The 26,712-nt window shown below is 42.0% G+C and overlaps 1 protein-coding gene and 3 pseudogenes across 1 annotated transcript; all 4 read right to left on the bottom strand.

The window, feature by feature from the left end:
* Positions 1 to 4,389: 4,389 nt before the first annotated feature.
* LOC141564023 (glioma pathogenesis-related protein 1 pseudogene) lies at positions 4,390 to 5,227 on the bottom strand (annotated as a pseudogene).
* Positions 5,228 to 6,445: 1,218 nt separating this feature from the next.
* On the bottom strand, positions 6,446 to 7,391 carry LOC141564022 (glioma pathogenesis-related protein 1 pseudogene; annotated as a pseudogene).
* Positions 7,392 to 8,004: 613 nt separating this feature from the next.
* On the bottom strand, positions 8,005 to 8,923 carry LOC141562538 (glioma pathogenesis-related protein 1 pseudogene; annotated as a pseudogene).
* A 912-nt stretch (positions 8,924 to 9,835) lies between these two features.
* LOC141559984 (glioma pathogenesis-related protein 1-like) lies at positions 9,836 to 10,715 on the bottom strand. The gene has a single exon (XM_074297633.1). It carries the CDS (start codon positions 10,638 to 10,640, stop codon positions 9,867 to 9,869), a length of 774 nt encoding a protein of 257 aa, XP_074153734.1. The 5' UTR covers positions 10,641 to 10,715; the 3' UTR covers positions 9,836 to 9,866.
* Positions 10,716 to 26,712: the final 15,997 nt, after the last annotated feature.

Genomic DNA, 26,712 nt, shown 5'->3' with positions numbered 1-26,712 from the left:
AAAGAATTAAAGAAAATTAAAGTGTATAAACATTTCTAAGCCATAACAACAGTGGGACAGAAAATACAAGATGGGAGAGAACAATTTTGAAGGAGAGGGGGGAAACCATATAGACCAAATCAATATCCAACCTTTCAGTTTATTACGGGCAGGTGTTTATGAATAGGTAGCAAGCAAGTCTCAATGAAGAGTCTCAAGGGAGCAGTTGAAAAAAATGGTAAATATCTCCTGTATCTTTGCCAAGAAAACCCCAAATGCGGTCACAAAGAGTTGGCCAGTGTGAGTGCGAGGGCGAGGGTGAGAGTGCGGGAGCGCGAGCGCCACTGCCACTGCCACTGCCATCGCCACCACGGTGGTACAATGGAGAGAGTGCCAGGCCTGGGGGGAAGATTTAAATTCCTGGACACAAATCTGATCTCAGACATTTACTAGCTGTGCGAGCCTGGTCGAGCCACTTCATTCTGTTTGCCTCAGTTTCCTCATCTGTAAAATAAGCTGGAGAAGGAAATGGGGAACCACTCCAGTATCTTTGCCAAGAAAAGTTCAAATGGGGGGAGGGAGGTCATGAAGAATCAGATACGATGCTAAAAGATGCCTTCTACGAACAGTTGGGCAGCACCATTCTCTTGTGCAGAGTCAGCAATAGAATGAAATGTTCTCTTAGGCAGATGTATGTCTCCTCTCTTATCCAGATAAAGATTCCATCCTTTACTACGAGTGCAAGATACTTTATCTCATGCAAATATAGAGAGATGCCTTCTTGTATTAGCTCACAAAGATGGAGAGAGAGGCTATCTCTTATCTCAGTAGGGAATGGGATTTTCTCTCATGCACTGCAGAAGGGCTGTTATCCTTAGGCCGGTAGGGCACAAGAGATGCCTCACAAGTTTGTTTCACAGCTTTACAAATGTTTTCTCTCAGGTAGCTCTGTGAAGATGCTGCTCTTTATAGGGATGTAGGGATGCAGAGATGCCTTCCCTTAATGAGAGAAAGGTGCTTTATAGGCTTGTTTTTTACAAAAAGAAATCTAATTGCCTAAGAAACCTTACAATCCTCTGTCCTATGGAACTCTTAGGTAAGTACGGTCCACTTTAGAACTTCTGTCTCCTCAACTGACCTCCAGAGGATAGCCTTTTAACCCTTCCCTTTTTGCCAAGGACTTAATCCAGGACCAACACCTTGAACTCCATTATTGTCCAGTAATGGAACAATTAAAAACACATTATTTAAACACCCACTATGTGCCAGGAATTATGCTAAATTCTGGGGAAACAAAAAGAGGCAGACAGTTCTTGCCTTCAGCGAACTCACAATACTGTGTGTGTGTGTGTGTGTGTGTTGTGTGTGTGAGACAACATGCAAACTACTATGCACAAAACATGTGATATACAGAATAAAAAGGAAATAATTAATAGAAGGAAAAGCGGCAAAGGGCCAGATTAGGAAGGGTTTTTGTTGATCTTGGAGGTGATGGGGGTGCCATTGGAGTCTGCCATTCCCCCTGCCTGTTCCCCCAGCTGATTCCTGAGGCTCACCTCTTCAGAGATTGCCATCTTGCATGACACAGCCAAGGCTGAATATCCACTTTTCAGGTCTGTTGTCTTAGAGATTCCTTTCATGCAGGGATTGGATTATATGGCCATGAAAAAGTCCTGTGAGTTCTAAAATTCTGTGATTCTGGGAACACAACTGGAATAAAATTACTATTGAAGAAAAGCATTTTGACCTTAAAGGGAAGACTAAGAGTTGGACATTCTGTGTTTTGAAGGACCTTCGCAGTTTTGACCTCCTGGGTTCTAAGGGCCCTCCTAGCTCTGACATCCTGGTCTGAAAATTTGGTCTCAGATATTTACTAGCTGTTCGAGCCTGGTCGAGTCACTTCATTCTGTTTGCCTCAGTTTCTTCATCTGTAAAATAAGCTGGAGAAGGAAATGGGGAGCCACTCCAGTATCTTTGCCAAGAAAACTTCAAATGGGGGGGTCATGAAGGGCCCTTCCAGCTCTGACCTCTCAGGTTCTAAGAGCCCTCCCAGCTCTGACATCCTGAGTTCTAAGGGCCCTCCCTGCTCTGACCTCCTGGGTTCTAAGGGCCCTCCCAGCTCTGACATCCTGAGTTCTAAGGGCCCTCCCGGCTCTGACCTCCTGGTTTCTAAGGGCCCTCCCTGCTCTGACCTCCTGGGTTCTAAGGGCCCTCCCAGCTCTGACATCCTGAGTTCTAAGGGCCCTCCCGGCTCTGACCTCCTGGTTTCTAAGGGCCCTCCCTGCTCTGACCTCCTGGGTTCTAAGGGCCCTCCCAGCTCTGACATCCTGGGTTCTAAGGGCCCTCCCAGCTCTGACCTCCCGGGTTCTAAGGGCCCTCCCAGCTCTGACATCCTGAGTTCTAAGGGCCCTCCCAGCTCTGACCTCCTGAGTTCTAAGGGCCCTCCCAGCTCTGACATCCTGAGTTCTAAGGGCCCTCCCAGCTCTCACCTCCTGGGTTCTAAGGCACTTCCAGCTCTGACATTCTCTAAGGCCATTCTAGATTCATCATTTTATGTCCTCAGGTTCCTTTCAGTTACAATATTGTGTTTTTCTACATTTAGAAACAAGAATCCCCCACTGACCCTGGCAATTTTGTATTTTGAGCTTTGTCATGTCTTTAGAAATGGCCAAATTAACACGGCCAATGCCCCCTTCCTCAAGAGTTTTCTCTTTCAATGCCCTGCTGCTTTTTTTGACAGCTCACACTTTCTCAGCTTTCAGGAAGAGGTGTTTCGCAAAAATCCCAAGTGAGAGAATGTGCAAAAGCCCAAACTCCACTGGAGTCTGCTGCCTTAGTGATGCAGAAACTGGATGTGCCAAGATGTGTAAAAGGGAGATTAAGGGGCTCAGGAGGAAGAGGCCTGGTCAGGGCGGGAGGAGGGGATCACCTGGGAGGCCCTACTCTTGCCCCAAAAAGGGTAAACTACAGCTAATTCCTCTAGACAGCGACAGATGGGAAATGTTCCCAAGCTTAGGAATCTTTAAAGACTGGAGTTTGGGGTTTGGATCTAGGTGGCTCTTTCAGATGACATATACAATGAACACAATTTCATATTTCTACTTTTGTTTTTTTGCAGTTCACAAAGCATTAAAAAAAACTTTAACTCTTATAAGGAAGATAACACAAGTTATATTATCCCTATTTACAGGTAAGAAAACAGAGTTAGAGTGGTGAATTGAGTAGCCCAAGTTCATATAACTCAGAAGAAATGGGACTAAATGGAATAGGTTATGCTATTTCAATGTCCTTCCAGTGCTTTGTAAGCTCTATTTCTTCTTCCTAAAAGCAGAATAAACCATCCACAAAGCAGTTTTGGAAGGAGATGGGGGAACAGCAAGTGTGCAAACTTCTACTTAGGCACCTCAATAACATGCTGAAAAGAGAAGGAGTTTTTTTTTTGGTGACTCCAAGACTCATGCTGAAGAGCAGTTGAGTAAAAAACTAAAACCAGAAACCACAATCTACTCAGAGGGGAAAAAAAGAAATCTAAGCTAAAATCTAGTTGATTTAAATTTTCTTTCTTTTTTAAATTATGATTTTGTTTACATGATTCTGATATAACATTTTTATGATAAAACCTGTCTCCCAGCTCTGACCTCCTGGGTTCTAAGGCCCCTCCCAGCTCTGATCTCCTGGGTTCTAAGGGCCCTCCCAGCTCTGACCTCCTGGGTTCTAAGGGCCCTCCCAGTTCTAACATCCTGAGTTCTAAGGGACCTCCCAGCTCTGACATCCTGGGTTCTAAGGGCTCCTCCCAGCTCTGACCTCCTGGGTTCTAAGGGCTCCTCCCAGCTCTGACCTCCTGGGTTCTAAGGGCTCCTCCCAGCTCTGACCTCCTGGGTTCTAAGGGCCCTCCCAGCTCTGACCTCCTGGGTTCTAAGGGGCCTCCCAGCTCTGACCTCCTGGGTTCTAAGGGACCTCCCAGCTCTGACCTCCTGGGTTCTAAGGGCTCCTCCCAGCTCTGACCTCCTGGGTTCTAAGGGCTCCTCTCAGCTCTGACCTCCTGGGTTCTAAGGGCCCTCCCAGCTCTGACCTCCTGGGTTCTAAGGGGCCTCCCAGCTCTGACCTCCTGGGTTCTAAGGGCTCCTCCCAGCTCTGACCTCCTGGATTCTAAGGGGCCACCCAGCTCTAACATCCTGGGATCTAAGGGCTCTCCAAGCTCTGGCATCCTGAGTTCTAAGGTTTCTCTTTAGATGTCTGAACTGTAGCATCACTATACCATCAATGCTTCATCAATATATTTGTTTTTCAGGAGTCCCTACAGCAATTATTTTTATTGTCAGCTTTGGCAACCTGATGAGTGTATTTCCCTTTCTGAATGACAAATCTTTTGTTTAGACATTTTAAAAGATGACATTATCCCATAATTCCTTTTGATTAAATTTATTCAAAAATGATTTATCTCCTGTAATAATACTTTATCACAATGATCAGAATGATAATCAATATAACTACAATTGGCAACAAGATGAAAAGAAGAGAAAGTTTTCGTCTTTCTTTGCCTTGCTGTTCAGCATTTGGCTTGGGACTTGCAGCTTCTCCATCCCGCTTTGGATTTGTACACAGCTGGTCCACACAGGTATCTTCTTTACAGGCACTGCAGGGTTGTCCTTCCTTGTAGGGCGCCATATTATAAAAATTTCCTGCTGGTCCGTAGTCACATACAAAAACGGCTCCATTGGTAACGAAAGACTTCTCAATTTTGGGGCAAAATTGAACTGCACAGCCAATCTTGTAAGTATCTGCCCAGACCACCTGGGTATAGTGACCACAAACACCAGTACATTTGTTACTCTGGAAGTCATAGTTTTTTACTTCATTATTCCACATCTTGATGGCAGCATTTTCAGAAAATGCTCCAATTGAGCCAATCCAGAGATTCTCTCCCACTGAAGAAAAGTCCGGGTGCAACTTTTTGGGGTTACTCAGATCAGGGTTATGGTCAAACTTACACTTCTGTGCCCATTCTCTAGCAACTTTGGCCAAATCTGCATCCCAGCTCACACGCAGCATCTTACTGGCTTTGGGGGTCACTTGTGATCGAAACTTGTTATGGGTGTCAACACACTCTTTGATGAAAGCTTCATTTTCAATGGTGGGCAGAGAATCCATTTTATATGCCCAGTTGCAGATGGAAAAAAGTGAAAATATCATTATTTTAAAGCAGGAGTCCATGATCTTCCAAACTCCGGTGTCCAGTAAACTTTGCCAGAATGAGGCAGAAGATCTTTGTGGATATTTGAAGGGTGTGTCCTGTCTACAATTATGAGGCAACAGAAAGCCCAATAGCGTTAACAAGAGGAAACCACTATGTTGTATGAGGAAGCTGTGGTGGTGACTGAAGTTATTTTTTTATGTGGTGCAACAGGACATAGTTACCTTGTTTTACTTTTAACTCCGTGAAATTTTAAAAAGTTTGAGACTCATTTTCTCGATGAATAGTAATTTTAATATTAATGTTATCATTTTAATGAAAGGTCAGTGATATTCTTGAATGTCAAAGACTGACATTCTGTGTTCCTTCCCAGCTGTGACATTCCATGTTCTAAGGGCCCTACCAATTGTGACATCCTGTGTCTCAAGGGCCCTCCCAGTTCTGACCTCCTGGGTTCTAAGGGCCCTCCCTGCTCTGACATCCTGGGTTCTAAGGGCCCTTCCAGCTCTGACCTCCCGGGTTCTAAGGGCTCTCCTAGTTCTGACCTCCTGGGTTCTAAGGGTCCTCCCAGCTCTGACCTCCTGGGTTCTAAGGGCCCTCCCAGCTCTGACTTCCTGGGTTCTAAGGACCCTCCCAGCTCTGACCTCGTGGGTTCTAAGGGCCCTCCCAGCTCTGACCTCCCGGGTTCTAAGGGTCCTCCCGGGTTCTAAGGGTCCTCCCAGCTCTGACCTCCTGGGTTCTAAGGGTCCTCCCAGCTCTGACCTCCTGGGTTCTAAGGGTCCTCCCAGCTCTGACCTCCTGGGTTCTAAGTACCCTCCCAGCTCTGACCTCCCGGGTTCTAAGGGTCCTCCCGGGTTCTAAGGGTCCTCCCAGCTCTGACCTCCTGGGTTCTAAGGACCCTCCCAGCTCTGACATCCTAGGTTTTAAAGGCCCACCTGGTTTTGACATCCTGTGTTCTAAAGGTTCATTCAGCTTTGACATCCTCTATTCTAATGGCCCTCCCAGCTCTGACATCCCTGGTTCTAAGGCCCTCCCAGCTCTCCCATTCTCTCATTAAGTACCTTCCAGCTCTGACATCCTGAGTTCTAAGGTTCCTCTTCAGATGTCTGAACCAAGTAACTCCACACTTCATCAATATACTTGTTTTCCAGAAGCCCGTCTAGCACTTGTCATTATTCTTATTTGTCAACTTTATCAATCTGATGAGTGGATTTCACTTTCTGAATTATAAATCTTTTGTTGTTTAGACATTTAAAAGATATTATTACCAAATCCCTTTTGATTAAATTTATTCAGAAATGATTTAACTTGTGAAATAACGCTTTATCGCTACCACAACGATCAATATAATTGCCAGTATAGCAAAAATTGGCACTAAGATTAAAACAAAAGAAACTTTGCGGGGGCCCTTGGCTGTCTCCTTAGTTTCTGGCTTGGGACTTGCAGCACCTCCACCGGGCTTGGGACTTGCAGCACCTCCACCGGGCTTGGGACTTGCAGCACCTCCACCAGGCTTGGAACTTGCAGCTTCTCCATCCCGCTTTGGATTTGTACACAGCTGGTCCACACAGGTATCTTCTTTACAGGCACTGCAGGGTTGTCCTTCCTTGTAGGGCGCCATATTATAATAATTTCCTGCTGGTCCATAGTCACATACAAAAACGGCTCCATTGGTAATGAAAGACTTCTCAATTTTGGGGCAAAATTGAACTGCACAGCCAATCTTGTAAGTATCTGCCCAGACCACCTGGGTATAGTGACCACAAACACCAGTACATTTGTTACTCTGGAAGTCATAGTTTTTTACTTCATTATTCCACATCTTGATGGCAGCATTTTCAGAAAATGCTCCAATTGAGCCAATCCAGAGATTCTCTCCCAGTACCGAAAAGTCTGGGTGCAACTTATTGGGGTTACTCAGATCAGGGTTATGGTCAAACTTACACTTCTGTACCCATTCTTTAGCAACTTTGGCCAAATTTGCATCCCAGCTCACACGCAGCATCTTACTGGCTTTGGGGGTCACTTGTGATCGAAACTTGTTATGGGTGTCAACACACTCTTTGATGAAAGCTTCATTTTCAATGGTGGGCAGAGAATCCATTTTATATGCCCAGTTGCAGATGGAAAAAAGTGAAAATATCATTATTTTAAGGCAGGAGTCCATGATCTTCCAAACTCCAGTGCCCAGTAACTTTGCCAGAATGAGGCAACAGATCTTTGTGGATATTTGAAGGGTGTGTCCTGTCTACAATTATGAGGCAACAGAAAGCCCGATAGCATTAGCCAGAGGACACTACTATGTTGTATGAGGAAGCTGTATTGGTGACTGAAGTTGCTTTTTCATATGGTATAACAGGACATAGTTACCTTGCTTTATTTTTCACACTGAAATTTAAAAAAGTTTAAGAGCCATTTTCTGGATGAATAGTCATTTTATTATTAATGTTAGCAATTTAATGAGAGATCAGTGATATTCTTGAATGGTAAAGACTGACATCCTGGGTTCTAAGGGCCCTCCCAGCTCTGACATCCAGGGTTCTAAGGCCCTCCCAGCTCTGATATCCTGTGTTCTAAGGGTCCTCCCAGCTCTGATGTTCCATGTTCTAAGGTTCCTCTTTAGATGTCTGAACAAAGTCACTGTACCATCAACGCTTCATCAATTTAATTGTGTTCCACAAGTTCCTACAGCAGTTATTATTCTTATTTGTCAAGTTTGGCAATCTGATAAGTGGATTTCCCTTTCTGAATTACAAATCTTTTGTTGTTTAGACATTTAAAAGATGACATTATCCCATAATCCTTTTTGATTAAATTTATTCAGAAATGATTTACTTTGCATAATAACGCTTTATCAGTATCACAATGATTAATATGATAACCAGTGTAGCAAAAATTGGCAACAAGATTAAAACAAGAGAAATTTTGTGGGTGCTTCTGCTTGTCTCTTCAGTATCTGGCTCATTACCTGGCTCGTTACTTGCAACTCCTTCTGGATTGTGACTTGCATCATTTTCATCTGGCTGGGGATTTGCATCATATTCTTCTGGGTTGTGATTTACATCATCTTCATCTGGATTGGAAATTTCATTCTTTCTATTACGATTTGGATTTGTACACAGCTGGTCCACACAAGTATCTTCTTTACAGGCACTGCAGGGTTCTCCTTCCTTGTAGGGCTGCATATCACTATTTCCTGCTGGTCCATAGTTACATACAAAAATTAGTCCATTGGAAAGGATAGAGTGGGTAATTTGGAGGCAAGATTTAACTGCACAGCCAATCTTGTAAGTATTTGCCCAGACTACCTGAATATAATGATCGCACACGTCAGTACATTGCTTAGTCTGGAAGTCATAGTTTTTTGCCTCAGCATTCCACATCTCGATGGCAGCATTTTCAGAAAATGTTTCAATTGTGCCAATCCAGAGATTCTCTCCCACTACAGGAAAAAGAGGGTGCAAGGTTTTGTGGTCACTCAGTGCAGGGTTATTTTGAAACTCACACTCTTCTGCCCATTCACTAGCAATGTAGGCCAAATCTGCATCCCAGCTCACACGCAGCATGTCACTGGCTTTGGGGGTCACTTGTGACCGAAACTTGTTATGAATGTCAACACACTCTTGGATGAAAGTTTGATTTTCAATGGTGGGCAGAGAATCCATTTTATATGACCAGTTGCAGATGGAAAAAAGTGAAAATATCATTATTTTAAGGCAGAAATCCATGGCTTTCTAACCTTGTGTCCATTAAACTTTGCCAGAATAAGGCAGTAGATCTTTGTGGATATTTGAAGGGTGTGTCCTGTCTACAATTATGAGGCAATAGAAAGCCCAATAACGTTAGCAAGAAGAAACTACTATATTGTTTGATGAAGTTATAGTAGTGACTGAAGTTACTTCTTATATTGTATGTGGAATCTGGTTAATGGTGACTAAAGTTTCTTTTTTATGTGATGTAACAGGACATAGTTACACTGTGACATTTAAAAAGTTTGAGAAACATTTTCTGGATGATTAGTCATTTTATTATTAATGTTAACATTTTAATTAGATGTCAGTGTCAAAGAATGACATCCTGTATTCTAAGGACCCCTTCAGCATGTCTTAAGGGCCCTCCCCACTCTGACATTCTCTATTCTAAGCTCTGAATTCTAAGCTCTATCTCAGCTCTGAATCCTATGCCCCTAAAGGCCCTCCCAGCTCTGACATCCTGGGTTCTAAGGGCCCTTTCAGCTCTGACATCCTGGGTTCTAAAGGCCCTCCCAGCTCTGACATCCCGGGTTCTAAGGGCCCTTTCAGCTCTGGCATCCCGGGTTCTAAGGGCCCTCCCAGCTCTGACATCCCGGGTTCTAAGGGCCCTTTCAGCTCTGACATCCCGGGTTCTAAGGGCCCTTTCAGCTCTGACATCCTGGGTTCTAAAGGCCCTCCCAGCTCTGACATCCTGGGTTCTAAGGGTCCTCCTAGCTTTGACATCCTCAGTTTTAAGATTCTTCTTTAGATGTCTGAACCAAGTCACTGTACCATCAATGCTTCATCAATATATTTGTTTTTCAGGAGTCCCTACAACAGTTATCATTATTCTTATTGGTCAATTTTGGCAACTTTCAGAATTACAAATTTTTGTTCTTTGGACATTTTAAAAGATGATATTATCCCATAATTCCTTTTGATTAAATTTATTCAAAAATGATTTACTTTGCACAATAACGCTTTACCACAATGGCCAATATAATAGCCAATATAGCAAAAATTGGCACCAAGATCATAAGAAGAAACAATTTGTGGCTGCGTATGCCTGACTCAGTATGTGGCTTGGGACTTGCAGCTTCTCCATCCCGCTTTGGATTTGTACACAGCTGGTCCACACAGGTATCTTCTTTACAGGCACTGCAGGGTTCTCCTTCCTTGTAGGGCGCCATATTATAAAAATTTCCTGCTGGTCCGTAGTCACATACAAAAACGGCTCCATTGGTAATGAAAGACTTCTCAATTTTGGGGCAAAATTGAACTGCACAGCCAATCTTGTAAGTATCTGCCCAGACCACCTGGGTATAGTGACCACAAACACCAGTACATTTGTTACTCTGGAAGTCATAGTTTTTTACTTCATTATTCCACATCTTGATGGCAGCATTTTCAGAAAATGCTCCAATTGAGCCAATCCAGAGATTCTCTCCCAGTACAGAAAAGTCCGGGTGCAACTTTTTGGGGTTACTCAGATCAGGGTTATGGTCAAACTTACACTTCTGTGCCCATTCTCTAGCAACTTTGGCCAAATCTGCATCCCAGCTCACATGCAGCATGTTACTGGCTTTGGGGGTCACTTGTGATCGAAACTTGTTATGGGTGTCAACACACTCTTTGATGAAAGCTTCATTTTCAATGGTGGGCAGAGAATCCATTTTATATGCCCAGTTGCAGATGGAAAAAAGTGAAAATATCATTATTTTAAAGCAGGAGTCCATGATCTTCCAAACTCCGGTGTCCAGTAAACTTTGCCAGAATGAGGCAGAAGATCTTTGTGGATATTTGAAGGGTGTGTCCTGTCTACAATTATGAGGCAACAGAAAGCCCAATAGCGTTAACAAGAAGAAACTACTATGTTGTATGTGGAAGTTGGTTGGTGTGACTGAAGTTGCTTTTTCATATGGTACAACAGGACATAGTTACCTTGTTTTATTTTTAACACTGAAATTTTTAAAAGTTTGAGAACCATTTTCTAGATGATTAGTCATTTTATTATTAATGTTATCACTTTAATGAAAGGTCAGTGATATTCTTGAATGTCAAAGACTGACATTCTGTGTTTCAAGGGCCCTCCCAGCTCTGACTTCCTGGGTTCTAAGGGCCCTCCCAGCTCTGACTTCCTGGGTTCTAAGGGCCCTCCCAGCTCTGACCTCCTGGGTTCTAAGGGCCCTCCCAGCTCTGACATCCTGGGTTCTAAGGCCCTCCCAGCTCTGACATCCTGGGTTCTAAGGGCCCTCCCAGCTCTGACCTCCTGGGTTCTAAGGCCCTCCCAGCTCTGACATCCTGGGTTCTAAGCTCCCCTCCCCGCCTATATTTCATGACCAAAATCCCCAAGCCTCAGATGGATTAGTTTAACATATCTCTTTACTTTCAGAAAGGAAGGTCAGTGGGAAGTTGCTGGTACCTAGGTGGGAGCCAGGTGTGCTCGTGAGCAGTTCAGGATGGAATGGCTGAAGTCTTCAGCGACCATACTCTCTCAAAATCTAGAATTTGCTGACAGGTTATAAGAAAATCTTTTCTGGGGCCCCTTCCTCTCACCTCCCCTTCCATTTAATTTCTCACAGGATCAATACATTTCAATATTCAAAGAGACTTCTATAGTCAATTAAAATGATACATTCATTTTACAAATGAGGAGGCTGAGGCATGAGACAGCTTGAATCAATTGGCTAGAGTCACACAGGTAGTGAATGACTAAGGTGGGTTTGGAACTCAGATCCTTTGACTCTACAGCCAGTGTTGTTTCCCTTAGGTATACAGGACACAGTATTCTGGGATTCTCATGGCTGACAAGCAGCTTCATCCAGCTTTGGGGCCAGGAGAAGAGCTCCATGATGATGATGCTGAGGAGAAAGAGGAAGAGGAAGAGGAGAAGGAGGAAGAGGAGGAGGAGAAGGAGGAAGAGGAGGAGGAGAAGGAGGAAGAGGAGGAGGCGGAGAGGAAGAAGCTAGAGTAAGACAAAAATAGACTCAGAGGGAAGCAGCAGGCTGGGAGGCTCTGATTGCCCTAAACCCATTATTCAACAAGCTTCTCTCCCCTGCGCCTGAGAAGCCCAGATTCTCTCTTCTCCCCATCCATTTCCTGAGTGTTGGGTCAATATTATGATTTTCTATTGTGCCGCACAGTAGGCACCCAGAGGTCACTGGGGGCTACTGCCTCAGGAGGAGGACTCAGGACCAGGGCAGGCTGCAGAGATTAGGGCTGAGAGCCAGGAGTGCAGGGGTTGAGGGAGACAGAGGATTCATCTCATTCTCATCTCCAGCTCCTCCCAGGGAAGACCCTTGGGAAGGGAATGGTCCTTTAAGTCTAACTCCTATAGTTTGATTCTCTGGACAACTCAAGGATAAGTGTGATAGAACTACAATGATTAATTTAATTTTAGTTACATTAGCAATGTCTGGGGTACTTTTTCCTTTCTTTTTTGGGTGTAGGTCTGTGACTTCTTCAGTTCAGGGCACTCTGGGTATGGGAACTTCCCTCTTTCATGTAGATCAGCAATCAATCCAGCTGGGGCCCGAGGAGTTTGGGGATTTTCCTTTGTCATACAAAATGGGTGTGTCAGAGGGAACACTGGAACTTTCCTCTGTTCATAGTATCATAGCATCTTTCATTTTTCTAAAACAACAATAAACATAATACTAATAAACTTAAATTTATATAGCACTTTATGGTTCCAAAGTACTTTTACAAAACTTCATTGTTTTAATTGATTCTCATAACATGTGCATGAAGGAGACAGTATGGTGGTTATTCACCTTATTTATTTATTCATGTAGTGGGGGTAGCAATTGGGCATTAAGTGACCCAGATTCTTATAGGTAGCAAGCATTGGAGATCAAATTTGAACTCAGGTCCTCTTGACTCCAAGTCTGATTCTCTATTCACTATACCTCTTAGCTGCTCCTTATTTGCCCAATTTAAAGATCCATCCATTCATTCAGGAAACTTATCAAGTGGCTGCTATGACACAGAGACAGAGAAAGATGAAGAGAGAGATAAACACAGAGGCACAGAGAGAGACAGAGACACAGAGAAACAAAGAGACAGTGAGACAGAGACAGCCAGAGAGACAGAAACAGGGCCATACAGAAAGACAGACAGAAAAAGAGTTAGATGGAGAGACAGAGACAGACAGAAACAGAGACAAAGAAAGACAGTGAGACAGAGAAAGATGCAGAGACACAGAGAGAAATAATCCTTGCCCTAAAATAATCTATATGGGGACCTACACCTCTTGTGGGAACAAGGACCTAGTCAACATTTAGTGCAAAAAGTAAAATTAATAGGTCTTGAAAACAGTTTAGAAAGGGGGGAGCAAGAGATAGGAGTTCAGGGTGATTTCTATGTTGGGATCTTGAGGACCTGCGGGATGGGGTTACTCTTTATTTTATTTTTATTTGTTTATTATTATAACTTTTTATTGACAGAACATATGCATGGGCAGTTTTTTACAACACTTCTGTTCCAATTTTTTCCCTTTCTTCCCTCCCTCCACCCCTTCTCCTAGATGGCAGGCAGTCCCATACATGTTAAAGGTATTATAGTATATCCTAGATACAATATATGTGTGCAGAACTGAATTTCTTGTTGCACAGGAAGAATTGGATTCAGAAGGTAAAAATAACCTGGGAAGAAAAACAAAAATGCAAACAGTTTACACTCATTTCCCAGTGTCCCTTCTCTGCGTGTAGCTGATTCTGTCCATCATTGATCAATTGGAACTGAATTAGATTTTCTCTTTGTTGAAGATATCCACTTCAAGGGATGGGGTTACTCTTGACAGTGATAGGGAAGGTGGGGGAGGATTTAGAGGGAAGGAGAATGAGTACTGTTCTGAGACCCCCAGAGACCGTCAAATTGAAAATTGTCAGCATAATGATGGCCATTAAATTCATGGGGACTGATGAGATCACCCAATGAAGTAGCATGACGGGAAAAGAAAAAGAGGGCCCAGGACAGATTCCTGAGAGACCCCTATGTTTAGAGGCTGGGATCAGATGGGAATCCGGCAAAGGAGACAGAGGAAGAGTCAGAGAGGTAGGAGAGAGACCAGGAGAGAATTATGTCCTTAAAATCAAGAGAATGACAAGAAAGAGAGAGTGATTAATCATGTCAAAGCCTGCAGAGAAGTCAAGAAGAATGAGAATTGAGAAAAGAGAGGCAAGTGACTGTCCCTGCTTACCAGGAGCTCTCCGTCTTATGGCGAAGAAAACATTAAACAACAACATGTAAATTGTAGATGGGACAAATCAGAAAGGATCAAGAGAGGAAGGATATTAGAATGAGGAAAAGCAAGATGTAACCGGATCTTAAAGAAACCAGGGAAGTCACAAGATGGACATTAGGAGGAAGAACATTATAGGGTAGGGGCTAGCCAATGAGATCACAGAGTCCCGAGATGGAGAATCTTGTTTGTGGAACAAGGAGACCAATGCTGCTGGATTGCTACTCTCCTCTCTCTATCACTCCTGTATGTGAAAGACAGATAAAACCAGAGACAGACAAAGTCTGAGAGACAGAAATAGAGATAGACAGACAGAGACAGAGAAACAGAGAAAGACAGAGTCAGAGAGACACCCAGACAGAGAAGGGGGCAAAGAGGGACAGCCAGAGAAAGAGGGGCAGAGAGAAGGACACAGAGGGAACGGGACTCAGAGACAGAGAGCCAGACAGAGAAACAGAGAGACACAATGACACACAGAGAATCTTATGCTTTAGGAAGATTATTTTGACAGCTGAGTGGAAAATTGACTACAAAGGGAGAGATTCAAATTGTAAGAGGGGACCGTATGGGCTCTGGCCCTACTTTCCCAGGCTTGCTACACATCCCCTTAGGGAGGAGTCTGCCCATGTGCCAGATCCTACTGTTATAGTTTTGATCACGGTGGGCACTCCCCTCATTGATGGTGACCACAGCTGCTTGTCTTAACACAAAAGGCCTTGATAAGGCACTGGGTGAGAACATTTCTAGCCTTTGGTAAGCAACCCCTTCACTTGGATTGGGTTTCAGACAACAGACACAGTTCATCCTATAGCTGGTCTTGTGTTTGCTGGATTTTAGGGGGTTCTTTCTATTCTTTCTTCTGCCAGAATCCTCCTCTGGCATGTTGGTGTGTGTCTGGGAGCTGAAATGACCTGGATTCCTGAAGGTTTTGCCTTCTTCCTGGGCAGAGGTTTGGACTCTTAGGTTTAAAGAGTGCCTCTGAGCTTACTGTCTATCTGATCCTATATAAATCATAAAACTTTGATTTAGAGAAGGACTATAGTGTCCTGAACTCCTTGGATAGCATCTAGTAAAATCTATGAATGCCTTCTCAGAATCTTATATAGAGGATGACAAAGGAAACAACTTTGGAGACATTTTAGAATATTTTAAAAATGGTTCACAGAGTCCAGCTTAAGAACTCTTAACTAGAAGAGTTAGGAGGGCCTTAAAGGTCATTTGGTTGAACCTCCTCACTCTCCCTATGAGGAAAGAGATGTCCAAGGAGATGACTCTTTCATCATCTAAAAGTCATAAAAGGATCACAATCTTTTTGGGTGGAAAGAATTCCCACTATGACGGACTTAACCTTATAGTCAATCCTGAGAGTGAATGTTCTTGCATTATTTGCAAGGAAGATTACGCTCATTTGTATTATCAGTTCCTGCTGCTTCAGTTTCCATCAGTTTTCTAAGTTTTCCAATGCCAGAGGGGTTACAAGGAAGTTTTGCTGAAATAAGAGGAGGGGAAGAAGCTTTTAGTTGGTAGTGGTGGGAGGTAGGGAAATGGCAAGCCTAAGACATAGGATCATCCCTGAGGATTCCCTGGAAGCATTCGCTCCAATCTAATCTAGTCCCCTAAGCATTTATTAGGGCAGCTGGATGGCTTGGTGAATAGAGAACTAGGCCTGGAATCAGGGAGACTTGAGTTTAAATCTGACTTCAGACTGTGACCCTGGGTAAGTCACTGAATCCTTTTTGCCTCAGTTTCCTCATTTGTAAAACGAGCTGGAGAAGGAAATAGCGAACTATTCTGGTATCTCTGCAAAGAAAATTCCATGAACAGTATGATCCGTGGGGTCATGAAGAATCGAACACATATGGACAGCAACAATCATTTATTAAATGGTAAATTGGTACAAGACACTGTGGGAACATTGAGAATTCAAAGGCAAAATGAAAAAAATAGTTCCTATTTTTAAGTTTACAGTTTTCCATGGGGATATGGCATAGAAATAATTTTAAAATATGAATGCTCTGAGATTCCTTTTACATGATAGATTGAAAAGGGACAGAACATTCATGAATAAAGGGCACCAGGAACATATTCTCTTGGGATCTAGGACCAGAATTGAGTTGTGGAGACTTCTAAGAGGTGGGTATGAGGAAGGAGAGTATTTCAAGTGTGAGGAATAATTTGCAAAAGCAAGGAAATGGGAGATCAGACTGATGAGTTTGGTGAATAGAGAATAAAGTAGTTTGGTTGGAATGTAGAATATATGGTGTGATAGGCTATAAATCTGGAAAGATAGACTGGAGCCAGATTATAAAGGACATCAATCCTGGATACAACAGGAGCCACTGAAGGACCTTAGGAGAAATGACATAATAATATTTTTTCTTTAGGAAGATTATTGTGAGGGTAGATTTAAGAAGAGAGAACACAGAAGATGGGAGTCCAATCAAGAGACTTTTGCAATAGTCCAGTTGAGAGATGATGAGGACATGAACTAGGATGATGACTTCGTGAGTGGAGGGGAGGAACAAATCTGAGGCTATGGAAGCAAATGTTAAAGTGTTGACAAATCATTAGGTATGAGAGAGAGGAAAGAGACAAGTGATTAGAAAGATGATGGTTCCTTCAACAAAAATTAACAAAGTTGGAGAAGGTTGAGATGGCTTGATAGCAAGTTCCATTTTGGACAAGTTGAGTTTGAGATGCCTATTGGATATCCAGGTAGAGATACCCTGCTGGAAGTTGGTGATGTGGGAATGGAGTTCAAAAGAGAGATTAGTACTAGTTATACAAATCTGGGATTTATCTGGAGGAACAAAAAGTTAAAAATCTCAAGGAAAATAATGAAAAGAAGTGCAAATAAAGGGAACTTGGCAGTATGAGATCTCCAACTAGACTATACAATATCAATCATAAGATCGATTTTGTACTGATTAAGAAAGAAATGTTAATCTGTAAAAAAAAAAGTATATAATATATAGAAGCAAACAAACCTAGCTGCCTGGTGTCCAATAAACTCCAAGATCCTAGCCACTAAAAGACTCATTATTTGACAATAACTTTTTGGGAAAAAAGTTCTGGCAGAAATTTCATTTAGACCAACACTTCACACCACATACGAAGATAAGCTCCAAATGGATACATGAGCTAGATACAAAATATCACATAATAAATTAGAGATGCAAGGAATAAATTGACTTTCAGATCTATAAATAGGGGAAGAGGTTATGAGAAGGAGCTGTGAGTTATCCCTCTATCACATATTTTTCTGTTCTCTATATGAAGAGTGAGAAAGACTTTTTACCAACTTTTGTTTTATAACAGCTATTCCTACCACATCACCTCTTTCTAAAAGTTAATTATATCTGGTTGACTAATCGATTGTTGTTCAATTGTGCCTGACTCTTCAGGATCCCACATGGGGTTTTCTTGGCAAACATTCTAGAGTGGTTTTCCATTTCCTGCTCTACTGGATTAGGCAAACATGGCTAAGTGATTTGCTCAGGGTCACATAGCAAGTGGGACTTTGAGGCCAGTTTTGAAGTGAGGAAGATGAGTCTTTAGATCCAGTACTCTATCCTCTGTACCAATTGATAATCAGTGGAGAGAAGTATACTTCTGGGGGCTTATGAGCTACAAATTTAGAAAGACACATTCCTAGTCCTCAAAACTAACCTTTAGCATACCGGGAGGAGATGAATGAGCCATGGGCTGGAGATCCAGCATCACTAAGGTTTGGAGAATAACTCCATCTCATCTGTTATACACATAAAATAAATACAAAGCAACAGGAGGAAGGGAAAGGAATATAAAACTGAGGGAATCAGAAAAGGCTAAATGTGACCCATTGAACCTGAGCTGAGTTTAAAGAAAACTAAATTCTAAGTTATAGAAATGAAGAAAAAGGTCATTACAAGCATGACTGTATGGGAGTATGGGGTGGGTGGGTGGAAGTCTGTGCAAAAGTGAAGAGAGAGAAGGTAAAAAAAATATGTTTTTCAATGTAAGAAACAAGAGCCTTACTAACAATCCCACTGACTCGCTGATGAATCTAAGAATTTTATGTTCTTGCAAGAATGGTGTCCAACAAGTGGGCACACCCTTGAAGTGTAAAAACATAGTCTTTTATTCCCTGTCCCTGAAATGTAAGTCCTTTCCCTGTTTCCCCATTAGCTGGGTACTATAGGGTTACAGTTTATCCAAAAGCCTAATCCATGTAAGTCTCCTCTCCTAATTACAATTCCCATTCCCCACATTTCCCTCACTCTGGCCCTTATTTTCTTTTACCCTTATTTGGGTGTGTCTACCATGAGCATATTTCTTATTTTAATTTATGGCTTCCCTCTCTAAGTTTTGTTTCCTTTGTTCCATGGCAGCCTAACTTTTAGGTTTCATTTTTTTAGCCTTTACCATGATTTTTGTGGAAATGAAAATTAGCCATTTCTCACAAATGCATGCACATGGCAGCCTGGATGGACAAAACAGTGACTTGAGTCCTGTGAGATGTAAAGGAAGACATAAATGGAGGATCTGACTATTCTGTATTGTACGTCCATGGAAGCATCAATTCTTCTGGCTCCCCAAGTAATAAGAACACTCCCCATTATCTCAAAGCACAAGCAATGAGTCATCTGGTGCCAGAAGTGAGTCTTTCCAATGATGATTCTGCTTGCTCAGATCTAAGGATAACAAGCATGAGCATGAACATGGATGATTCCTGCTACATTGATCTATTTTAAACTTTCTTTGACTTTTGACATTCTTTATTCTTGGTCTTTCCCAGTTCTGATTCTCTCTGTTCTAACACCTTTTCCAGTCCAAAATTCTATATGTTAATATTCTAGGTTTTCAATGTTCTTCAACTCTGATATTTTACATCCTTAGGTCCCTCCTAGTTCCAACATACTATTCTAAAATCCTTACGAGTTCTAACATTTCTACATTTTAAGTTCTCTTTCAGCTGTGACATTTGACATATAATCTAAGGTCCAGAAAACCTGAATTCTCACCTTGTCACTGTCCAGACAACCTCAGTTCTCACTTAGTAATCCTAACACTTTCTGACCATTATATTCTAGCTTTTTCCAGAGCTGACATTCTAGATCCCAAGATTTCTTCCATATTGAAAATTCCATATTTCAACATCCTTTGTCCTAAGCTCTTTTCTAATTCTGACATTTTACATGCTAATGTCTTTCTGAGCCCTAATGATCAGTATTCTAAGATTCTTTATGGCTCTGACATTCTGGGCACTGTTTCTTTTCAACTCTGACTACCTATCTCTAACATCCTGTGTTCTAAGGAATTTCCCATTCTCTGACATTCTGTGTTCTAAGAGTTCTAGCTCTGACATTCCTTTGTCTAAGCTCCCTTTGATCCCATACATTCTGTTAATGAAGATCCTTCTAAGTTCTGACATTCTGTGTTCTAAGGTCAGTCCCAGGTATGACATTTTTTTACTCTGTGTCCTGATGAGTCTGTGATTTTGTAATCTATACCTGACGATTCTCTTTTTGGGGGGCAAGTCTTGTTCTACCGAGTCATTAATAATTAATAATTTTCAGTCATGACTAAAAAATAAGTTAATAACAACTTAGCCTTGTTCACATAAGTTCATATCTCTGATTTCTTGATTGACTAAAAGAAGATATTTTCATTTAAGGTATTAGGGATAAAGGATGGAATGATTAATTGATTGACTCAATTTGTCTCTTACACTTAGAGCTTCTCCTTCAGTCTCCTTACTCTATCCTTTAGTTCTCTAAGATATATTTTGTTCAATGTGTCCTTTCTTCATTCTACTACTCACTATTTAGGCAACTTAATCAGTTTCTTTCTCTCTCTATCCCCTTGATCCTCAAATCTACCAGGATGATCTTTATCAAATGTCATTTTGGATGTCAATCCCATTTCAGAATTTTGATTTCATTCCCATAATTCCTCAGGTCACATCCATCAACTACCCTTTGAAGAAGATGGAATATAATTATATCCCCTTTATATAGAGACCAAGAGTCTAAATGACTTATTCAACACCAGCAACTTAATTATCATCACACAGAATATTTGAACTCGGCTCTCTTGACTGCCGATCTTGTCCCTGTCCCTCTCTCAGACCTTTAGCATCTGTCTTTTCCCATCTTTTCATAGTCTCCCAGTAGAATTCAGATGGGTCCTTTTCTCAGGGTCCCAAGATTTAGAGTATTTTAGAATTCAAGTCCCACTTTTTTCCAAATGAGGGAACGGTAGCTTAGAAAGTTTAAGACCAGGCACAAATTGGCTCCGGCTAAGTCCCGTTCTTTCACTTCTTGTGGAGCTGCGTTCATTGCTCTCCTTCCCCTCCTCCCCCCCCTCCGCCCCGCATAGCTACCCTCTCTGCCGGTGGGCCCATATTTGTTCAGATGTTCCACTGTCCAGCCAAGAGGGTAACAGAGGCCTGCAGACAGTGGGGAGTGGGGTGGAGGAAGCCAACCTCAGGGAGAGGATGTTGGGCTAGGAGTACATTGAGATGCCTTTTCCTTTCCCCACACACCTGGGCAAAGAGTTCAGGGAAAATGTCCCGGGGGCAGAATAGGCAGAAGCTTTTGCCAATCCCCACATGCTTGAGTTATAATTTGAAATGTTTTATAAACCCCCAAACAGAAGCAGTTTCTCTAATCCCCAGTGACTCTGGGAAAAGGAGGAGGAGGAGGAGAAGGCAGAGGGGAGGAAGAGAAGGAGTAGATTTCTAATATGTTTATATTTCAGACTATTTTGAAACCTCCTGAAGGCAGTACAAACAAAGGGGCACATTTAAATCAATCAGGAACTGCCCAGGAAAGGAAACACCAGGCAGACTTAATGCAATGAGGCTTCATTGGTACTCTATTCATGGCTCCCAAACAGCCTTCGATTCAGGCAGCGGGAAGCCCACGCTCTGGCCAGCTCAGGCCGGATTCTGCCATGGAAGGCCTCATTCAGTCAGCAAAGGCCCACTTCATTAGTAGGGGGCCCGGGACAGGCAGTGTGAGCCCAAGTCTGTCAGCGTCTGCCCAGATCCAAAAGGGTGGGGACCGGTGCAGAATTCAGTGAGTGAAACCTTAAGAGCCAGAATGAAGAGAAGAAAGTGGGCAATGAAGAAGTGTCTGACTAAGAGAATGGGAAGAGCTGGGGGGTTTTGGGGTCACAGACAGGAGAGCAAAGAGTAGGTTCAGATAGAGGGAGAAAGAAGGGATGACAGAGGAAAGAGGGGAGGAAAGGAAGGAAAAGAAAAGGAAAGGGGAGGGGAGGAAAAGAGGGAGGGGAGAAGTGAGAGAAGAGGAAAGAAAAGGAAAGAGGAGAAGAAAGGGAATGGAAGCAAAGAGACATGAAAAGAGGACAGGGGAAGAGAGGAAAAGGGGGAAGGGGAGAAGAGGGGGAAAGAGTAAAGGAGAGAAGAGAGGAGAGAAAAAGGAGGAGAGGAGAGGAAAGAGGGAGAGGGTAGAGGAGAAGAGAGATGAACAGAGGACAGAGGAAGAGAGAAAAAGGTAGAAAAAGAAGAGGGGAAAAAAGAGAGGAGGGGAAAAAGGAGAAGAGGGGAAAAAAGGAGAGGAGAAGAAAGATTAAAGATGAGGAAAGGAAAAGATAGGAGAGAGGGAGGAGTCAAAAAGGAAGGAAACAGAAAAGAGGAAAAGGGAAGAGAGGAAGAAGAGAGAAGAAGAGAATAGGATAGTATAGCATAGGATAGGAGGGGAAAAAAGAAGAGAGAGGAAAGAAAGAGGAGAGGAAAGAGTGGGGGAATAGAGAAGAGAAATGAACAGAAAATAGGAGAAGAATGGAAGAGGGGGAAAGAGAGTAGGGGAGAAAAGAAGAGAGAGGGAAAGAGTAGAGAGAAAGAAGAGAGAGGGAAAGAGTAGAGAGAAAGAAGAGAGGGAAAGAGAGAGGGAGAAGAAGAGAGGGGGGAAAAGGAAAGAGGAGAGGCAGAGAGTTGAAGAGAGGAATGGAGAAGATAGGCTAGAATAGGCTAGAATACCATAGCATAGAATGACCAGTAAGAACTGAGTTTCTTTTATAAATTATAGCTGTAGCATGTAAGTCATGAGAGCTGAGGCTGATGAACCTATAGAGAGCTTGAGGGGATCTCAATGACTATATTGCTACCTCTGAGGGAGGACTGGGCCAGGAATTACTGTTTAAAAGAGGAAGAAGAGTAACCTAGAAGTAGATGTTGCAATAAGGCTCTATCTTGGATGTGTTATCAAAAGGTGTAACTCAACAGGGTTGGGGAGTAAGCCCAGGACGAGTGGCCACTGCTTCCCCTGTTGCAAGCTAGTCCAGGAGTAGTAGGGTTACAACCAAAGCTCTTTTAGAGTGAGAGAGAGTCCTTTATTTAGTGGTTCTCATGAAAACCCAGTTCCTCAATAGGGAGACACACCAAATGCAGAAGCAAAGCAAGATTTATACTGTTGGTTCATTCTTTACTCCTCCCTTCAAGGTTTAGATTGGTAGGATTTACAATATGAATTAATTACAATTGGTCAGACTTACAATCCTCTTTATTTACCCATTTCATATGTCAAAAGACCTGAGCCCTGTCATTGACCCTAGCCAGTTTCATCCAGTTTAAGCCTGTGTCCCTTTGCCAGGAACTTTGTTGTTTAGCCAGTTCCTTGACCCATCTGGTGATTGGTTGGAGATCTCTTAACAAGATACTTCACCACTTCCTTCATCCTGTTTTGACAATATCTGTGGAAATCTAACTTCTCACACTCCTCACAAGTGGGACAAATAGAATAAACCTCAGAGTGTAGGAGGAGAGTTATTGGGCAATAGTGGCTAAAGTTCAGTCCGACAACCCCGAGGTACCACTTCACCCCTCTCAGATTGGCTAAGATGACAGAAAAAGATAAAGATAAATGTTGGAGGAGATGTGGGAAAACTGGGACACTAAAGTATTGTTGGTAGAGTTGTGAACTTATCCAACCATTCTGGAGAGCAATTTGGAACTATGCTCAAAGGGCTATCAAACTATGCTACTACTGAGTCTGTATCTGAAGGAAATCATAAAGGAGAGAAAAGGACTCACATGTGCAAAAATGTTTGTGGTAGTTCTTTTGGTAGTGGCCAGAAATTGGAAACTGAGTGGCTGTCCATTAGTTGGAGAATGGATGAATAAATAATGGTCCATGAAAATGGAATATTATTGTTCTGTAAGAAATAATAAGCAGTCAACGCATTCTCCAGTTGATAAATGGTCAAAGGATATGAACAGACAATTCTCAGATGATGAAATTAAAACTTTTTAATCATATGAAAAGGTGGCTCTAAAGCATTATTGATCAGAGAAATGCAAATTAAGACAACTCTGAGACACTACTATGTACCTCTCAGATTGGCTAGAATGACAGGGAAAGATAATGCAGAATGTTGGAGGGGATGTGGGAAAACTGGGACACTAAAGTATTGTTGGTAGAGTTGTGAACTTATCCAACCATTCTGGAGAGCAATTTGGAACTATGCTCAAAAAGTTATCAAGTTGTGCATCCCTTTTGATCCAGCAGTGGGTTTATATCCCAAAGAAATACTAAAGAAGGGAAAGGGACCTGTATGTGCAAGAATGTTTGTGGCAACTCTTTTGGTAGTGGCCAGAAATTGGAAACTGAGTGGCTGTCCATTAGTTGGAGAATGGCTGAATAAATTAATGTATATGAATGTTATGGAATATTATTGTTTTATAAGAAAAGATCAAGAGGATGAGTTCAGGGAGGCCTAAAGAGACTTATATGAACTGATGCTGAGTGAAATGAACAGAACCAGGAGATAACATTGTACATGTCAACAACATTATAAGATGATCAATTCTGATGGACGTGGCTCTCTTCAACAATGAGATGATTCAGACAATTTCCTGTTAGATTCTTACTAAGTGCTAAGTTGGTACTTAACAATTCTCTAGCTCAGAATTCACACCTTTTGTTCAAATCTTTAAGGGAGTCTACATCTTTGAAGGAATACTGTAAAGAAGCAAGTTCATTGGTTGAAGAAGTTCCCATAAGCCCATTCTCTGGGAGGATAAAAAGAGGCAACATTGAGTCTGGGAACAGTCTAGATTGGGATAAGAACAAGACTTCCTGGGAGAACTTCAGGGAAGCTCGAGGAGATTCAGAGCCAGGATTCAAAAAGAAGAGGATTCGAGATTCTACCTTTGCTCTGGCTGGAGGCTCCAGAAGCCTCCCAAGAAACCTACTCACAGAGGATAAGATTTTACAGAAAAGAAACCTCCCAGAGAGGGATTACAATTAAGAGACATCAAAACTTTACATTTTGGCCCCCCAACGTGGGGCAAGGACTTATTCTGAGCCCTTCAGAGTGAGCTAGCCCGGACCTTAACAATTTCCAACGATCTTGTGATGAAGAGAGCCATCTACACCCAGAGAGAGGACTGTGGGAACTAAATGTGGATCACAACATAACATTCTCACTCTCTCTGTTGTTGTTTGCTTGCATTTTGTTTTCTTTCTCAGTTTTTCTTTTCCTTCTTGATCCAATTTTTCTTGTGCAGCAAGATAATTGTATAAATAAGTATACATATATTGGATTTAACATATATTTTAACATATTTAAACTGTATTGGATTACCTGCCATCTAGGGGATGGAGTGGAGAAAAGAGGGGAAAATTTGGAACAGAAAGTTTTGCAAGGGTCAATGTTGAAAACTTACCCATGAATATGTTTTGTCAATAAAAAGCTTTAATAAAATGTTTTTTTTTTAGAAACTAAAGTTGTACAAAGCCAAAGAAGAAGAAAAGAAAGGACAAAGAGGACAATTTAAGAAAAGCCTGGAAAGACTTACACGAACTGATGCTAAGTGAAGCAAACAGAACCAGGAGATCATTGTATGTAACAGCAACAAGGTCATGTGATGATCGGTTTTGGTGGACGTGGCTCTTTTCTTTCTTTCTTTCTTTTTTTAAATTATAGCTTTTTATTTACAAGATATATACATGGGTAATTTTCCAGCAATGAAAATTGCCAAGCCTTTTGTTCCAACTTTTCCCCCTCCTTCCCCATCCCTTCCCTCAGATGGCAGGCAGATCAATACATGTTAAATATGTTAAAGTATAAGTTAAATACAATATATGTATACATGTCCATATAGTTATTTTGCTGTACAAAAAGAATCGGACTTTGAAATAGTGTACAATTAGCCTGTGAAGAAAATCAGAAATGCAGGTAGACAAAAATAGGGGTATTGGGAATTCTATGTAGTGGTTCATAGTCATCTCCCAGAGTTCTTTCACTGGGTGTGGCTGGTTCAGTTCATTACTGCTCTATAGGAACTGATTTGGTTCATCTCATAGTTGAAGATGGCCATGTCCATCAGAATTGACCATCATATAGTATTGTTGTTGAAGTATATAATGATCTCCTGGTCTTCCTCATTTCACTCAGCATTAGTTCATGTAAAGTCTCTCCAGGCCTCTCTGAAATCCTCCTGCTGGTCATTTCTTACAGAACAATAATATTCCATAATATTCATATACCACAATTTATTCAGCCATTCTCCAAATGATGGGCACACACTCAGTTTCCAGTTTCTGACCACTACGAAAAGGGCTGCCACAAACATTCTTGCACATACAGGTCCCTTTCCCTTCTTTAAAATCTCTTTGGGATATAAACCCAGTAGCAGCAATGCTGAGTCAAAGGGTGTGCACAGTTTTATAACTTTTTGGGCATAATTCCAAACTGCTCTCCAGAATGGCTGGATTCTTTCACAACTCCACCAACAATGTATCAGTGTCCCAATTTTCCCACATCCCCTCCAACATTCATCATTATCTTTCCCTGTCATTCTAGCCAATCTGATAGGTGTGTAATGGTATCTCAGAGTTGTCTTAATTTGCATTTCTCTGATTAATAATAACTTGGAGCATATTTTCATATGGCTAGAAAGACGTGGCTCTTTTCAACAATGAGGTGATTTAAAGCAATTTCAATAGACTTGTGATGGAGAGAGCCATCTGCATCCAGAGAGATATTATGGGTACTGAATGGAGATCACAACATAGTATTTTCACCTTTTGTTATTGTTATCATTTATTTGCTCATTTTTTCCCTTTTGATTTGATTTTTCTTGCATGCCTAACTAATAAAAAAACATATTTAGAAGAGTTGTACTTATTTAATCTATCTAGGATTGCTTTCTATCTGGGGGAAGGAGTTGGGGGAAGGTAGGGAGAAAAATTTGGAACACAAAGTTTTGCAAAGATGAATGATGAAAACTATCTTTGCGTGTATTTGAAAAATATATATAAACGTTCAGTCTGGAAAAAGCAATGAGAATCAATGAGTGTGCTTCCTTTTCCTCCTCCTCTTCCTACTTCCTCCTCTTTTTTCCTTCTTCCTCCTCTTTTTTCTTCCTCCTTTTCCTTCTTTTCTTCTTCTTTTTCCTTCCTCTTTTTCTTCCTCCTCTTCTTTTTCCTCTCCTCCTTTCCTTCCTCCTCTTCCTTCTCCTCCTCTTTCTCCTGTTTCTCCTCCTCCACCTGGTGGATAGAGGTAGAGAAACCCAGTATTGGATATCAAAGCTGGGAATATAATGTCTTCTGGAAAGA

Source organism: Sminthopsis crassicaudata, chromosome 3, assembly GCF_048593235.1.
Source record: "Sminthopsis crassicaudata isolate SCR6 chromosome 3, ASM4859323v1, whole genome shotgun sequence".
Classification (NCBI taxonomy): Eukaryota; Metazoa; Chordata; class Mammalia; order Dasyuromorphia; family Dasyuridae; genus Sminthopsis; species Sminthopsis crassicaudata.
This window is presented reverse-complemented; position numbering and strand designations above follow the sequence as displayed.

Coding starts and splice junctions, on each gene's coding strand:
- LOC141559984 (XM_074297633.1), bottom strand. CDS start 10,640: ATGGACTCCTGCTTTAAAATAATGATATTTTCACTTTTTTCCATCTGC.